The sequence below is a fragment of the Xenopus laevis genome, chromosome 1L (assembly GCF_017654675.1).
Source record: "Xenopus laevis strain J_2021 chromosome 1L, Xenopus_laevis_v10.1, whole genome shotgun sequence".
NCBI lineage: Eukaryota > Metazoa > Chordata > Amphibia > Anura > Pipidae > Xenopus > Xenopus laevis.
The window spans coordinates 137,168,496-137,186,436 of record NC_054371.1 but is presented as its reverse complement, the minus strand read 5'-3'; the positions used below and the strand labels follow the sequence as shown (position 1 = coordinate 137,186,436).

The following is a 17,941-nucleotide window of genomic DNA, read 5'->3' as shown; positions in this document are numbered from 1 at the left end:
GTACATAAAATAAATGATGTTTCTGATATATGTGATAAAGTTTCTCTAACAATGCAGGGCAATGTGTGTAACAGTAAATTGAGCGAAAAATCCTTGTGATTTTGCCTAGCCCCAAAGCAGAAACAATGTGCCACAAAAAAGTCCATAGACTCTATTGTAGTTTGCTACAAAAACATTTTATTGAGACAAGATTTACTGCTTGAGTTGTCATATACTTATATAGCTCAGGGGGTATACTTAAAGTTATTGTTATTGCTTCTTTTTATTACCCATCTTTCTATTCGGGCCCTTTCCTATTCATATTTGTCTCTTGTTCAAATCAATGTATGCTAGGGTAATTTGGACCTTAGCAGCTGAAATTGCAAACTGGAGAGCTGCTATATAAAAAAAGCTAAATAACTCAAAGTGAAACAAAAATGAAAACAATTGCAAAGTGTCTCAGAATATCACTCTCTTATACTAAAGACAGTTTAAAGATGAACAACCCCTTTTGTCACCATGCATTCCGCTGTTAAAATGTTTTAGTAGCTGTAAATTGTTGTACTCCAAATTATAGAAATATTGCCATATTCTTATCCAGAGAATAGATCACATACATTTATTAGCTGGGGTGTATGAAGGTGGTGTCATCTCACCATTTTGGAAGTGTATTTATGGAATTAAAAGGTGCTTGCAAAGCTTCCATTAGTCTTTTAGACCAAACACCACTGGACTAAGAGGCACACACATGTTAAATTGATGAAAATGTCTTTCCTACCACTTATTGCAGCTATAATGTGTAAGGCAACAGCTACATATGCTAAAATATGCTAAAATTAAAAAGAAATACACTACAGTATGTGTGGAAATAGGCATGTTCTCATATACTGGTTGTTTAGAAAACCTTAACAGATTTATAAATGTACTTTATACATATTTAGTCCTCAGGCAATGATTTACTTGTTTTAATAAAGTATTTGTATGAAACAGCAAAGCCTTGAAGTTCAGATATGTGGCGTTTTCCTCTTTGAGAATTAAATTTCTTCATGCTACGTGGAAATTTGGATTCTGTGGTTGCTGAGGTCATGTTTTTTCTCTTACTGGCTCTTGTTCAGAGCATTTGAGAAACTGTCAGATGTTCGATACAAGAAACAGTACATTTATACATGTTTTATTTTGACAATTTCTACAAACAATTTTCGAAATGTTTTGAAATTTGGATTTTTTACTTATCAGTAGCCTCAGGAAACACTTGTACTTTTGTGTAAAAGTAGTGTTATGAACCCCAGTAAAGAGTTTTCTTTCTTAAAGTGCACAAATCATAACTAAAATCATTTCCTAAGTATATACACTATGTGAAAGTTCAAGAAATCTGATTTTTAAAACAGTTAGGAATTGTTTGTATAATGTAAATGATCAGCTCACTATCCCTTCTGCAAGATCTCCCCTATCTCCTCTGCAGTTCTAGCTGAGGCAGGCATCTTGGATTTCACGGTCTCCTCCTACCTATATCTTCCCAGCCAACTGCAGCTCTGACATCTCGCACAGTAAGTGTGTGCCCTTCATTTGCATAATAACATCACCAGCAGGGGACAAGATAGGGAAATCTTGTGATACTTCTAGTGGAGGAGTTTACTTAAACAAGACATTCTGGGTGGAATACTCAAAGCAGTGTTACAATCTGAGCATGCTCCTGAAATTTGCATATTAGAGTCTCTGTTATAGTCTCAGTATGGCCTCCCTCAGTGAAAGAACCCATTTGACAAAGTAAGGGATTTTTTAAAACCTGCTGTTTTTTTTCAAAAAACTATATATATATATATATATATATATATATATATATATATAATATATATATATATATATATATATATATATATATATATATATATATATATATATATATATATATATATATATATATATATATATATAGTCTGTGTCAAACGACCGCACTCTGAAGACCGGACTTGGTATGATCTTTGTGGGTGCAGGGTCCAAAAATTCATATAGAGATTTGTTCGTAAGGATCCGCACACCACTATTTTTCATCAAAATAAGTGTTTTATTCGGTACATAGATCTATGTACCGAATAAAACACTTAATTTGATGAAAAATAGTGGTGTGCGGATCCTTACGAACAAATCTATATATATATATATATATATATAAATTATTTTTTTTGAAAAAAAACTGCAGGTTTTAAAAGATCCCTTACTTTGTCAAATGGGTTCTTTCACTGAGGGAGGCCATACTGAGACTATAACAGAGACACTAATATGCAAATTTCAGGAGCATGAATATATATATATAGTTTGATTAAACGTGTTTATGTTGTACTGGTCAGATTGTTAATATGTGTTTGATTTTGGGTGTGATAGGTGCCCTTTAATACACACATCTGATGAAACATTTCATTTCCATTTCATTTTCATTTCTTAAACAGATGATGGAGAGAGTCGTGATTTTGTCTGTGATTGTTCAACTCAAAAATAAACTGTGCAAAATAAAAAACAAATCGAATCTTTGAGAGAGTTTGGTCAGTGGCAGCCTAGCTTTTACTGTGGATTGTTTTTCAGTGTCTTTTCATATAATATGTTTAAAAAACCACAGCAAACCATACAGTTTTTGTATGTCAGACTGTCTTGTTTCAAGCCATGTAGGCTTACCTAGTGTTTTCTCTGCTCATGGAAAATACCACTATTGCCCTGTGTGAAGATAGTAGATAAAAGGCCATATGTTATGGATCACCATTTGCTCAATGTCATGTATCCTTATTAAAAGTTTACAAATGTTTTTAAGACAGATAGACAGTCCTGGCCTTCATAGTGGGCTCCCCTCCACTGCTTTGAGCCTATATGGGGTGCCAGCCCTACAGTTTAGCAAAAGAACGATTTAGAGGGACATTTGAATTTATGAGCGCATAAAATGACTTTGGAGATCTGAATGAATTAGGCATACACAGGGAATAATGTATCCACTGTAAAAATGTAAGGGTATTAAGTCATCTAGGACTTTTATGACCACATAAAGGCAAAAGGTCACAGGCTTTTATAGGGGTCATGGAACCCAAAGGGGGAGTCATCTTATATCCTGGTATTTTAATGCAGAGAACCATCATTTATAGTTAAACACTGTTTAAAAAAATGTTTTCGGGCACCCCCAAGGATTGGAATGACTTACCTGATACTCTGGGCCAGTGCCGGTTAGTAGAAAACTGTACCAGCCAGCGAGCGATCCTCTTCCTAGAGTTAGCGTAGAGTTAAAAGCCGGACTTAAACAAAAAAGCTGTCTTTTTCATTATACTTTGCATTTGTTGGCCACTGGATTCTGAAGAAAGAAGGGAGAAAGAGGATTGCTTGCTGACTAGTGCCCTACGCTGGTGGGAGTTTTCTGCTAACGGGAGCACCGGCCTGGGGTATCAGGTAAGTCATTAAAATCCTTGGGGGAGCCCTAGCCTTTGGCACCCCCCTTGGATTGGAATTTTCCTTTAAATGTAACTGGTAGCACTGGCTCTTATGGATAATCATAAACATCGAGTTAAAGCTTCCTGAATAACCTATGCCAATAGCTTCCTGTAAATAAATATACAATATGTACAAATGCTTGCATGTCTTCGTTGTAATGATCTTTATAGAAGTAAAGATTTTGATGTATGTCAATTTAATAATGAAGCTGAACCTGGAAATTGTTGATGTATTCAGTGATGTACTTAGACCTATGCCCCCATAGCAAAATAGATTTTGGGCTCCCCAAGCCTTCACAAACATGACCTGTTTCGCAAACTAAATTTAATTTAGGCATCATTCAGACCCTCTGAAGCTGCAGTGTCTGCATATTGTAAACCCCTGCAAGAAAAATGGTGTGCAATATAAATGTGTTCCTGCAATGTAAGGCTTTTTTTCACTGCCTGCTCTATTTCAAACAACAGAGGTGCCAGAACACTGCCATATTAAGGCTTTAATATGAAAAGTCCTTTATTCCCCCAATACTGCACTGGTGTCTAAAGGCATGTTACACCCTTGAGTTAGTTTTTAACATGTTATAGAATGATCAATTCTAAGCAACTTTTCTATTGATCTTCATTTTATAGTTTTTTAATTATTTGCCTTTTTCTTCTGACTCTTTCCAGCTTTTTAAATAGTCACTGACGCCTGCAGCCAAATAACTATTGCTCTGTGAGGTTTCAATTTTGTCATTGTTACATCATTCAAACTACACCCTGGTTGCTAAGCTAATTTAAACCATAGCAACCAATGAACAACCCTTCAGAGACAAAAGGCTTAAAACTTTGTTTAGCCTTATTTGCTTTGGTCTTCTCTTAGCAATACACCTTTCCTTTAGTGCCAGATTCATCACTTTACCTTGAGTAATTTTGCTTTTAGACTGTCATGAGTGGAGGGTGCTCCTTTCACCTCAAATAATGACACTAGGGATTTTTTATTGGCTGTGAAATAATTGTAACTTAACTGACATCTGCTGGGCACTGTTGATATTACACATATTGTTTAAATTGACATCTAGATTTTTATGAATGGCCTGTATACTTTATTGAAAAGGCTAATAGGCCTGAGTATATCAGTTTGTAAATCAAATATTTTTTTTATAAACAATGATAATCCTGAATAAAAGAAATAGGCCAACTCTGTATGTGTAGAATAGCAATATCTATCCTGCTGGTGGAATTATGAATGCAGCAGCTGTGATTTCTTGTTGCACTCCATGCAGGGGTCAACTGCATGGTGTAGGTGTGTTATCTGACCCTTTACTCTTGGTCATCATAAGCCAGTTTTTGTAGGGTCAGGAGAGAGCTCCGATCAAAAATTGTCTGTCAAGTAGTGTGGAAGGAAAAGAAGTCTGAGAGCCCTGTTAGATTAAAGGAAAACTATACCCCCCAAACAATGTAGGTCTCTATAAAAAGATATTGCATAAAACAGCTCATATGTAAAATACTGCTTCATGTAAATAAACCATTTTCATAATAATATACTTTTCTAGTAGTATGTGCCATTGGGTAATCATAAATAGAAAATTGCCATTTTAAAAAATAAGGGCCGCCCCCTGGGATCATAGGATTCACTGTACTCACAAACATACCAACAAACCATACATGTTAGGTCACATGAGCCAATTAACAGACAGAGTTGTGTCTTTTGCTTCCACACTTCTTCCTGTTACAGTTAGAGTTGAAGTATTTCTGGTCAGGTGATCTCTGAGACAGCACAGAAACCATCACGAAATGGTGGCTCAAGGTGAGAGATGTAAAAGGGCAAGATTTACTTAAATATATATTCCAGTTTGGTAAGATTCTTTAATATGCCACTTAATATGATATGAACTATCTGTTGCTTAAGTGTTCATTTTGGGGGTATAGTTTTCCTTTAAATAGATGGAAGACCAAAAAGGCTAGGGCAGAAACCAAACAAGTATCTTAATGTGTGGAGGGAAAGTTAATGCATGTCTTATGAGCACTCACTCGTATTATTGCTCATTAAACTGTTTTTCTGGACTCCTATCACTGTTTCCTGATACAAGTCACATATTAGTGCACCTCTATTCTGCCAGCTTTAATAACAAGGCCTTATCTAGAGCAACATGTGATAAACGTAAAGGGAAATGCCTCCTGTTAGCTTTTTGTAAGGCAGTTTTTCATACACTTTGGAAATTGGATGAAAAATTATGGGGAATCATATGGGGAACATCTAAATTACAATTTAACTCTTGCAACATAATCGGTTTGGAATTTACATTTTAAGTCCCCATAACATTAACACACCATTGGGTAAGTTTCTTCAGATGCCAAGTAACCTACCACTCAGTGGTATAACTATAGAGGAAGCAGACGCCACTTTGAGGGCCAGACCGCAGGGTCAGCTTTCTCTATAGAATTAAAAGTCAGGCAGGGGCAGCTATTCGCACCAGAACCCTTAGAGGTTTTTTTAGCGGGTGTCCCCGGTGCACTCTCATTGTACCTCTGCTGCTAGTGGGAGGATCTAACGTTAATCCCCCAAACACTGGGAAAATGTACAAACTCTTACATAAATTGTGTTCCTAGGATTACATGTTGAATTGCAGTTCTGGTTATATGTTTTTAATTTTGATTGTGTAAAATTGCAAATAACATCAATTTGCGGACCTGTGAACTGGCTTTTTTGCTACTGATATTTTAGCAATTTAGTTCTGAGCCCTTGGTTCCAGAATTGCTAATTGGTCCCCAAAGCAGGGGCTCAGGTTAAATGGCAGTCGGGGTATAGTTTTGGTTTAAATGGCAGTTGGGGTATAGTTTTGGCTATTTGACATTTACTGGATGCACATATTTAACAATAATATAATGTATTTTATGTATTTATTTATAAACAGGTCTGTAAACTGTGATAAATATATGAGACTAAGATAAGAAAAAAATGTTTAAGACCTGTATTATAAATTAATTAATTGCACTAGTTGGCTATAGGAAGTCACTTGGAATGTTCATACATTTTTTTATGGTTAATGTGATTTATAATAGAGATTTATTTTTTTAATTTGAAAATGATCAAAAATGTATAGGTTAGAAAATAGACATTTTAGAATATACCATTTTTATTATAGTGGCCCTGTGGATGTAATAGATGACTGCAAGATACATTTTGCAGATGAAATATACAAAATAGAAAAGCCTGGAGCTTACCCGCTATCATCTGGCGATGGAGAATTCAAAAGTGAGTTGTTGTTTTTTTTTATATATCATGCTAGCTCAGTTTGCTAAAGATTTAACAGTTAATACTGAAATACATTGCAGAAAAATTAAATTAAAAGTGAATATGAAATATATCTAGTTAATGGTGGCTGCAATAAAAGATGATAAATTGGCTTCAATGCAGGAGATCAAAGTTTCTACCATAACCTGCCAAATGTAGTAAAATGGACGTGGTATTTAGGGGGGGTGTCCACAAAATGGGTGTGGTCAAAAAATTACACCACTCTATGCCAGGCAAAACTTTTTGTTTCTCATTTCCAAATGTTGCGAGGTATGCAATATAGAGTACTAGAGAAAAGCTTGGAGGCTACAGTTCTCCATGTCTAGGGAAGCCTTAAGTAATTCTGAGTGCAGTTATAGTTGCCCTTTAGTTTAGTATTGGTAGAATTGCCTTTGATCCTAAAAAGGTGAATGCATTCATATATTGATACTTTTTTTTATTCATTTATCTAAAATCTGTTTTCTTGGAATTAAAAATTAACAAAATCTTCTACATTTGTGACATACTGTATACTTCATAATAGAAACCTTGAAGGAGTGAACCAAAACAGAGAGCAGGAAAACTTTGCTCATTGCACTTGGAGCTGGAACAGCAGTTACCCTAAGAATGAAACCAGGATCAGCGACTTCTGTGCAGTTCTAAACCAATATGTATATTTATATTGAGTGCTTAATACACATTCCATTTCAGGAAAAAGTGGGCCTGAGTGTAAGCACTGCAAAGCAGATCCAGAAACCGAATGCAGGTTCTGTTCATGCTATGTGTGCGGTGGAAAGCAGGATGCTCACATGCAACTTCTATGTGATGAATGCAACATGGCCTACCATATTTACTGCCTGAATCCGCCTTTGGAAAAGATACCAGAAGATGAAGACTGGTAATTATATGATTAGTGACATAAAATGTAAGGTAGTATTAAATGTTTTAGGGATGTGGTGTATATGATGTTTTGATCCCTTTTCATTGATTGTTGCACCAGCTTATTTTGTTGCGATTACTGGAAAGCTATCTTCTGTCGCTCTATAGTTTTTTGTTTGCACTGTGCTTTAAGTATCCGGGCAGGAAGTTAAAATGATCATCTAATTTTTTTTAAACTGGTCGTTTTATTTTTCATAAGAAATCACATCATGCCCAGTTTCAACAATCCCAAGTGACTTGCAAACGTTTGTCTGATGAAGGAAAATGTAATTCTAAGCAACTTTTTATAATCCATTCATTACTGATTTTCAGTGGTTTTAAGTTTAACGTTATTTGTAAATAAGTCTGAAATTGAAAGCAGTATCTGTCCCAATCTGTTCTCTGCACTGTGGATTAGCAGACCTGTTAAGAAGTATGTACTGTATGTCATTGTTGGAAATGCAGTTTCAACCAAGGGATTGCTGGATTCTGCAACACTGTTTTAAGAGTCAACAAATTGGACTGATACTGCTGTCAGTTGCAATTATATTCATAAATAATTTTTAGACCTGTGTTTTTTTTAAATAGGGGTCATTTTTGTCTTATTTCTACACCAGTAACCAACAGCTCTGCAAGTTTTAATTTTTATCTCTACATCAAGGCTTTCTTACAGAAGAATACAATCAGGTTGCATAAATTTTACATAAATTCCAAAAAAAGTAGGCACTTGCAAAGACATTCCCTGTAGCTTTGATGAACGGTATGTGTTTTACTCATGAAGAGAACTCTGAACTAACCGTAAATTAAATCATTGTCTTCTATTTTGCAAACAATAATGAGCCAGCAGATGCTTAGTAACATTCACTGTCACTGTTAAAAGGGCAGTAAATCCTTTATAGTACAATTTTTGTAGAGCAGTCAAGAAATGTCTTAATTGTATACATATGTTCACTGCTGGTGGGAGTTGGTTAACTGAAACGATTGATATATGCCTTCTTTTAAATCATTATATGTAAATAATTCATAGAAATGTGTTCCTTGGTTCCATAAATGCTAGGTTTGATAAAACATATTTTTAACAAGTGCAAGTTAATTAAAGTCCTCCCAAACTTGTGATTTAAAAAGCAATTGAGTTAACGGAAACATTTTTTAAATTAACTTCAATATGTCCTGGTGTAGGTATTGCCCTTCCTGTAAAAATGATGCCACAGAAGTGGTTAAAGCAGGTGAAAAACTGAAGCAGAGTAAAAAGAAAGCAAAGATGCCCTCCGCTAGCACTGAAAGCCAGAGGGACTGGGGAAAGGTACAGTGTGTGAATTTTCTTTCCATTTGCATTGCACTTCATTTCAAAGTTAAGATAGACCAAATGGATGTATAGTGTTGGATGGACCATATATGGTATGGCTGCCCTTACTATTTGAAAAAAGTCTTAGCCTCTGATTCTGACAGGAACATCTGTCTGGAACATGAACTTGCACAGTGTCGGACTGGGATGCCAGGGGCCCACCAGAAAACCTTAGACTGTGTGCCCACTTTCCAAACTATTATTCCTCCTCACTCAACCTCTTTATTATCCTAGTCTTTTATATATACTTACTATATTCTTCCATTATTATGCATTACGTATGTAATATCAAAATCCACTTTTTTATTTCCTCAATTCTGAGGAAGTGCCAAGATACAGGCTAGTTTGCACCCCACTGCTGTAATCTGATTATGTGTGCTTAAATAAAGAAGCTGATTTTGATATTACATGCGTCTCCCCTACTTTGGATCAGCGCTCAGAAGCGAGGTTATTGATGTATTGCACAAGCCTATAGAGAAGTGACCGGGATCTCGGGATAGCAGCGACCATTAGGGGAAATGAATTTGGTTGAGCTCCACCAACACCACGCTAAGATTTTGCGGACCTCTTAATAAATACTCCAATAAATGTATGGCTGTATGGATGCTATAAATTTTACTAATGATCTAATCATCTTGTCACAATTACGCCACTTCAAGCTGCACATGACATTAGGTTTGGCCATGGGTTCACTAGCTTAGTCTCTCACTCACCTTGCACACAGGTTAGACTAGCGCAACAGCACCCCAAACACCAAAAAACGCCCACAAAATCCACACAACCTTCTACCACCACTCTCAACTTTAGGCAATGAGAGAGGCTGCAGATTCATATCAGAAAAAGGGTTAATGTAAGTGAACCACACACTCTTCCTACCAGCAGTTAAATGATTAAACAGCATACAGCATGCAGACGGCTAAGGCACACATTTCATTTCAGGCTAAGGTTCTTTTTGGAGCATCAAAGACAAATTTAATTACATTTTATATTTAATATTATAACATGTATAATAATTCAAATGAACAAGAAGATGTTGCATAAAAAGGACAAACATTCAAATATTACATAGAATATTTAATATATAAAAGGGAAAAACACAGAAAACCTATACTTAACTCTATTATTGAATTTACTGGTCCTGGAGGCAAGGAGAAACAACCGAGATGAACTCCCACCAAAGTAAATCCAAAAATTACCAGTTTATTATAGCGTTGGTATAATGGGTATGGAGTTTGAGGTGTTTGTATTTTGGTCTGACCTACATGTCATCTATGAGGGAGCTTAATGTGAATAGGTCCACCCCTACGTGGGCTTTCACTCCCCCACGTGGCATGGCTCCTATCAGCCAGAGCTTAGAGCAGGGCATCACATGTTGTGACTCCTTTACACCACTGACTCCAGACCTCAGTGAACAGAGGCCTGTTAAATATCTGTTTCTGGTGTTGGCAGAATGGTTTTTGAATTCCATGGCCTGCTTTATTAACTCTTACTGGCCTGTATCTTGACACACCTGTAGCAACCAATCAGCCAATATAATTTACTGTTCATCTGTTTAAAAACAACCATCTTATTGGTTTTTATGGGTTACTTTACCTGGACAAACTTAGTGTTTCTGTTACATATGAGGAGGGGGTGGAGGGCTGGTAAGCATTCTGGAAAATGAAATCCAAACTGCAAGGGTTACCATTATATGAGAAACCCAAACTTAGTCCCAGATTTGTCTCATCTGTGCTTGAGTTTGTTTCTTTTTTTTTAATCAAATTATTTTTAGTTTTAATTGACTGTGGGCCTTTGTATTTGCTTATATTAGGGAATGGCTTGTGTTGGCCGCACAAAGGAATGCACTATTGTTCCATCCAATCACTATGGCCCTATCCCAGGGGTCCCTGTTGGTGCTACGTGGAAGTTCAGAGTGCAGGTATTATGTAACAGAATATACTTAAGAAAATCATATTAGAAATATTTCCTAGAAATGTATTGCTTTAGTCGCAGGGCTTTAATTTATATTATTTGTTGCAATGCTGTCTTTCCACGAGGTAGCTATTTTATTGTCTTCCGTTGACGGTCTTATCACTTATAAACCTTTCTTTTCAGTATTAACCTCCTATTATAATGCTGTATAAATAATTCAGTTTATGTGCCTCTGCCAGTTTCTGGCCAGAATTGAAGGAAATGAAAATCAGTGTTTGAAGAGAGAGTCTGCCAAGCTTGTCGGTAGCCTGCTCTATGTCTAGTGTATGTGGTCTTGTGTGCTAGGCACATGTTAAAAGAAAAATGATTTTTATTGTGTGTAAAAAATCTTTTTGTACAAGATATTCTTATTATTTTTTATTTGTGCAGTGGGAACATTAAGATAATTAACTTTATTTTTTAACCCCCCCAGGTTAGTGAAGCAGGTGTCCACAGACCTCATGTGGGCGGCATCCATGGGCGCAGCAATGATGGAGCCTATTCTCTTGTATTAGCCGGAGGTTTTGAAGATGAAGTGGTATGTATTTCATGATATTTTCTGTCTGGAATCTGACGTGAATTTGAGGGGAAATAAATGGACACTTATATGCAGGTAGTATAAAGAAAATGACAAAATGTCAAATATATATTTTTGTCAGGATCGGGGTGATGAATTCACCTATACAGGTAGTGGTGGCCGTGATCTTTCTGGAAACAAAAGAATTGGTGAACATTCTTTTGATCAGACGTTAACTCACATGAACAGGTAAGTTGCACATTTGGGATAGATTACAGATTGTGAATTTCTTGCTTTATATTACGGTACATTTTTCATGTCATCATTTTTAGCATACTTTTGCAAAACCAAATAGCTGTTTTAAACTTGGGAATATTTGTTACCCATAGATATTCTTTAAGGTGGTACTGACATATTAAACATATCCCTGTGACTTATTGTGTTTGGGCACCAAAGAGTAAATAAAGAAGATGACCTTTCTGCAAATTAAACCAGTCAAATGTATTTACCTCACTTCCTGCAGGTTGTGGGTAGGGCTTTCAGATGGGGTTATAGTTGCAGGTTTGTGGGTTGTGTTTCGGGTCCTAAATATAGCAAGTTTTGCTCCTTAACACATTTTTAAAATTGTTTTTCTTCCCCCACCCACCTTTGATGATATCACTTCTGGTTTGCAGGAACAGCTTTTCCTATTTAGCTTTTTTTTTCAGCAGCTCTCTGGTTTGCAATGTCAGCAACCTGGTTGCTAGGGTCCAAATTACCCTTGCAACCATGCATATAATATGCATAAAAATGTGAGGAACTAAAGCCTTTTTTTAACACAATCACTTCATTTCAGGGGCTCAAAAGTAATTGGACAATTGACTCAAAGGCTATTTCATGGGCAGGTGTGGGCAATTCCTTTGTTATGTCATTATCAATGAAGCAGATAAAAGCCCTGGAGTTGATCTGAGGGGGGAGGGTGCTTGTATGTGGAAGATTTTGCTGTGAACAGACAACATGCGGTCAAAGGAGCTCTCCATGCAGGTGAAACAAGCCATCCTTAAGCTGCAAAAACAGAAAAATCCATCCGAGAAATTGCTACAATATTGTGGCAAAATCTACAGTTTAGTACATCCTGAGAAAGAAAGAAAGAAAGAAAGCAAGCAAGCACTGGTGAACTCAGCAAAGCAGTAAAGTCCTGGCAGAGCATTAAAAAGGAAGAAACCCAGAATCTGATGATGTCCATGAGTTCAAGACTTCAGGCTGTCATTGCCAGCAAGGGGGTTTCAACCAAGTATTAGAAATTAACATTTTATTTTCAGTTTTTTAATTTGTACAATTACTTTTGAGCCCCTGAAATGAAGTGATTGTGTTAAAAAAAGGCTTTAGTTACTCACATTTTTATGCAATCTTTTTGTTCAACCCACTTTATTGAAGCTGAACATCTGCAGTTCAACTGCATCTGAGTTGTTTCATTTGGGGTCATTTATCAACACTGGGCAAATTTGCCCATGGGCAGTAACCCATGGCAACCAATCAGATTGCTGAATTCATTGTTCTACTTACAGCAGCTGGCTTCAAAAAGCTAAGCACTGATTGGTTGCTATAGGTAACTGCCCACGGGCAAATTTGCCCAGTGTTGATAAATGAGCCCCATTGTGGTAATGTACAGAACCAAAATTAGAAAAAAGTTGTCTCTGTCCAAAGATTTATGGACCTAATTGTATTTGACTAAGAGATCGGAATATGAATAGGAGAGGGCCTGAATGGAAAGATGAGTATTTAAAAGTAGCAATAATAATACATTTGTAGCATTACAAAGCACTTGATTTTAGATGTATCACTGACCCCTATTTAACAGCTGGAAAGTGTCAAAAGGAGAAGGCAAATAAAAAAAATAAAAAATAAAGGCCCATTGCAAAGCTGCTTAAAATTTGTCATTCTATAACATACTGAACGTTAACTTCAAGGTGAACAACACCTTTAACATGTCGGTATCACTTTAATACACACATTTTATGACTTCCATATGTCTGCTGTGGTGTCTCTCTTGATTAGTCCTAAAGTAATAAATGTATGAGAGACAAATGATCATTTAAATGTATGTTTAATGAAAATTTGTAAATTGACCGTAAATTATATGTGAAACAAAATATAGCATCCTTGTGTTTTTCAGCATGTAATTGCCTGACCAATTACTTGGTAGAGTTTAGTATTATAAGCCTGTAATCCTGGAACTTCCTCCGGAAGAGTGAGTTATATTTTGTTACTCTCACACATGTGGGCCCATGGTTATCATACCTTTTTAAAGAAATTCTCAGCTACAGATATATTTAACCAAACCTATATCTAATTCTTTATATGTCATGGTTGGAGCTTTGGTTGGAGGAAGCTAATTTTAGGAAACCCTGGCATACTGGAAATAGTATCCAAGGTCCAGTATCACCAAAATAAAGGCTATTTTATGCATTAATTATATACAGTTAAAAATTTGAGTTTGCGTGGATGTTGCAGTACATCTCCAGCAAGGCAGCTGGGCCCACATTTAACATATCAGATAAAATAAATCAAATGGATTTAGCACTTCAGGGGTATGGTGTACAGGGCACCAGAGAAGCATCTGAAATCCTCTAATGCCTCCCACTGACTTTAAAGAGAACCACTTATCACTGCTCTTGGCCTAAAATTGCTCTGATGTTTTCTTATCATGAACCTTAATGTAGATACAGGTAAACTTGGTTTCATTGGCAATCATTGTTCTTTATAAATGAATAGGATACAAATAAGACTATACTGATTTTCACACAAAGGACAAACAGATAAAACCTTAAAGGAGAATTCAAACATAAAGTAAAAAAACCCTACCCTACATAGACCCCCTCCCCCCCCCAGCCTAGCTGCTACCCCGGGCAAATGCCCCAAACTCTTTACTTACCCCTCGGTGCAGATTCTGTGCAGTGGAGTTCACGGCAGCCATCTTCCGGCTCTTCAGTAATCTGTGGAATGAGAGCAGCGCTTTGGCAATGTCCGTGACTTTCGGCGCACGCGCAGTTGTTGCAAAACAGAAAATTGCTCCAACTGCACATGTGCCGATACGGCACTTACTTCCCGAAGATTACCGAAGAGAAGAAGAAGATGGCTGCTCTGAACTCCGCTGGACAGAATCTGCACCGAGGGGTAAGTAAAGAGTTAGGGGCATTTGCCCGGGGTAGCAGCTAGGCCGGGGGGGGGAGGGGGGTCTATGGGGGTAGGGTTTTTTTTAACTTTATGGTTGAATTCTCCTTTTTAATGGTAGATATACCATGACAAAAATATTTTACAGTGCTGAAAGGTACTCTAACTTTGTGCAATTTGCCAAACACATGGGTGGTGTTAGTCTCTGTTTTGCAAAGGCTTATTTTGTGGCTATTCTTCCTTTCACTGGAAGACACTGTGTCTCTCTTTTTCTTTGGTGCACACACGTTTTGGTGACTTAAATATGATTCTTTTTTTTATTATTGTTTTTTAACTTTGAAGCTCGAAAGTGTAAATTTGCAATAACAGATATAGAAATGCATGCATTCTGTGTGCAACAGATTAATGTGCTTAAACAAGATGCACACAGATGCGCAAACACAGATCTTAGCTTTATTTTCAGAATATATTTTCCTGCATAGCATGCACCGAGGGGCCTGCTCAACTGGTATCTGGCCTGTTTTTAGCCAGATATCAAACAGTCTTGCAGATCCCACTGGGTGAGGCTCGCATCAGTTTTTTAATGGGGCCCTCGTTCAACAGGTCTCGAAAGTAAGATCAAATCCGATTTTAGTGCTTTCTAAATCATATAATTTTCAATTTCAATTACTACAATATCTTTGCTCGTATTTACTAATTTAGTTTCAGCTATACATCAATTTTATTTTTAAATAGGGCATTGCATTTTGATTTCTAGTTAGTCTGTGTGAGGCCTTAAATGACACATATGATAGGTCATTCCCTCTAGTAAGAAACATGTTACAGGAGCTTTTGAGGGTTTATTTAGGCCAAATTCACAGAGGGTGTGGGGGCCCCTGAATCTAATCTATCTAATTTATATATAACTATAGAAAATATGTAATTTTATAATGAGATTTCAACTTGTATCATAATATTTATGATACAGGTATGGGACCTGTTATCCAGAATGCTCTGGACCTGGAGTTTTCTGGATAACGGATCTTTCCGTAATTTAGATCTTGATGTAAACATCAAATAAACCTAATAAGATGATTTTGCTTCCAATAATGATTAATTATATCGAAGTTTTGATCAAGTACTAGGTACTGTGTTATTATTACAGAGAAAAAGGAAAAAAAAAGGAAATCATTATTTGATTCTATACGGAGTCTATGTAAGATGGCCTTTCCGTAATTCAGAACTTTCTGGATAATGGGTTTCCGAATAACGGATCCCATACCTGTATATGTGTGTGTGTGTGTGTGTATATCTATCTATATATATATATATATATATATATATATATATATATATATATATATATATATATATATATATATATATATAGTGAATAAAGTACCCCCTCTTGTAAAATATAAGGATATTATAAGTTACCGAGGAGTTTCATGACCATATAAAAACACGAGGCCGAGTGGTTTTTATACAGGTCATGGAACTTCGAGGTAACTTATAATATCCTCATATTTTGCAACTGGGGGTACTTTATTAATTATAATACACAAATTTCAATGAGTCATGTGTCAGAAATGACATCAGAACTCACCGTTTATAACTGATGACATCAGAACTCACCGTTTATAAGGATATAATTTACAGGATATTCATGGCTTTTGTGTATTATATATATATATATATATATATATATATATATATATTCTCCTCCTTCTCGGCACTCACGTTTAGAATTTTCTTGTGGGCCTGGGTGCGCACAATCTTCCAAAGCAGAAACCGCACTCTCAGGGCTTACAAAAGTATAAAGAATTTTATTACATAAAAAAGCATAACTCTCCAACTCTTTATGCTTGGGTATAATGTGGGGAGACCCTGGTTTCAGTGAAGGGATGAGACGGTACCTATATAAAAACAAAATACTTTACTTGAGACGTTTTTAAAAAATAAACAGTTTTAGATAGCAATGGAATAAAAAATTAATGCAAATTAAGGATGGTGCAGGGATCAATTGAAGCGGGTTACGTCACTCTGCGACGGTGATTAGGATTTTCGCGCCTTATTACTGTGTATATAGAGGTGGTAAGTTATTGTATTTGTGACTTTGACAAAGGCTGTGATGCAGCCGAAACGTTAGTTTTTTGTAATAAAATTCTTTATACTTTTGTAAGCCCTGAGAGTGCGGTTTCTGCTTTGGAAGATTATATATATATAATATATATATATATATATATATATATATATATATATATATATATATATATACTTGCAAGTGAGTATCCGCACTCCAAAGCCAATAGCTTCTTCGAAGGGAGGGGACTTGGATTCACAAGGACTTGGAAAAAGGTCCCAACAGGGGCCGAAACGTCAGGCATAGATACTATGTAACAATAAATAATTGAACTTTTATAATAGGGAGTGCTGGTCTGTGAATAATTGGTGTGTGTATATATATATATATATATTATAACAAACAAGGGAAAGTTGTGCTCACCACTATTTTTTAAAACCATTAGGCGGGGGTGCAATGAGGCTGTGACCACAAAATACATATAGTCAAACACAAGAGTCCTCTGCACTCAACCCATTATCAATATATTTAAGACAGCGACATTTTGTGCATACTGCTACTAAAAAATGCCTTACCCTTTAAACAAAACAGGGATTGTTTGTCCATATATTGCAATATATTTAAGCTGGCCAACTACGTCAAAGGTTGAGTGCAGAGGACTCTTGTGTTTGACTATATATATATATATATATATATATATATATATATATATATATATATATATATATATATATATATATATAGATAGAAAGGCAAATAAGGACCGCACTAGCTCACCGCTCTCCCCTCAATTCAGGTGCACAGTCAAAAACAGTGTCCCCACTGTAGATACAACAAAGACTCGGAAGGCAGACGGCACTTCTGAAGATGGGGTTTATTGAAGTTCCTGCTGGAAAAAACCTGACGCGTTTCGGGAGTTATCCCTTAGTCATAGGTTAGCAGTTCACTTGTTACAGCTGGATTTTTTATACACTAGGTAATAGTGCCCTCTAGTGGGCTCATAGTAAAATTGTATCTTTATTTAAATCGCTTAAAACCTGAAACAACGTGAACCATTTACAATTAAAACAGTTAAAAAATTACTAAGAAACAATGTTCATTAATTATTTAAGAACCAAACAAACTGTTGGTACAGCTCTTGTGGAGAATGAGATATAGATATACTACTTCTCGGGATATTATATATTATATATTGACATCGAGGGAGCTGGAGACAAGATCAATTTAAGTTACAATCTATTAGATACATCCATCCCCAGTAAAATCTTTAGTTCAATGGGGGTACCTGTACACATAC

At 36.1% G+C, this 17,941-nt stretch overlaps 1 protein-coding gene across 2 annotated transcripts in view; it reads left to right on the top strand.

The window, feature by feature from the left end:
• Positions 1–17,941, top strand: part of uhrf2.L (ubiquitin-like with PHD and ring finger domains 2, E3 ubiquitin protein ligase L homeolog) — a 91,852-nt gene that overhangs the window by 54,233 nt on the left and 19,678 nt on the right. For both annotated transcript variants that reach the window (XM_041567060.1, NM_001097915.1), the window contains 6 exon segments: positions 6,572–6,681; positions 7,411–7,597; positions 8,797–8,920; positions 10,773–10,880; positions 11,346–11,450; positions 11,572–11,678. In XM_041567060.1, coding sequence (XP_041422994.1) covers positions 6,572–6,681; positions 7,411–7,597; positions 8,797–8,920; positions 10,773–10,880; positions 11,346–11,450; positions 11,572–11,678 — 741 coding nt within the window.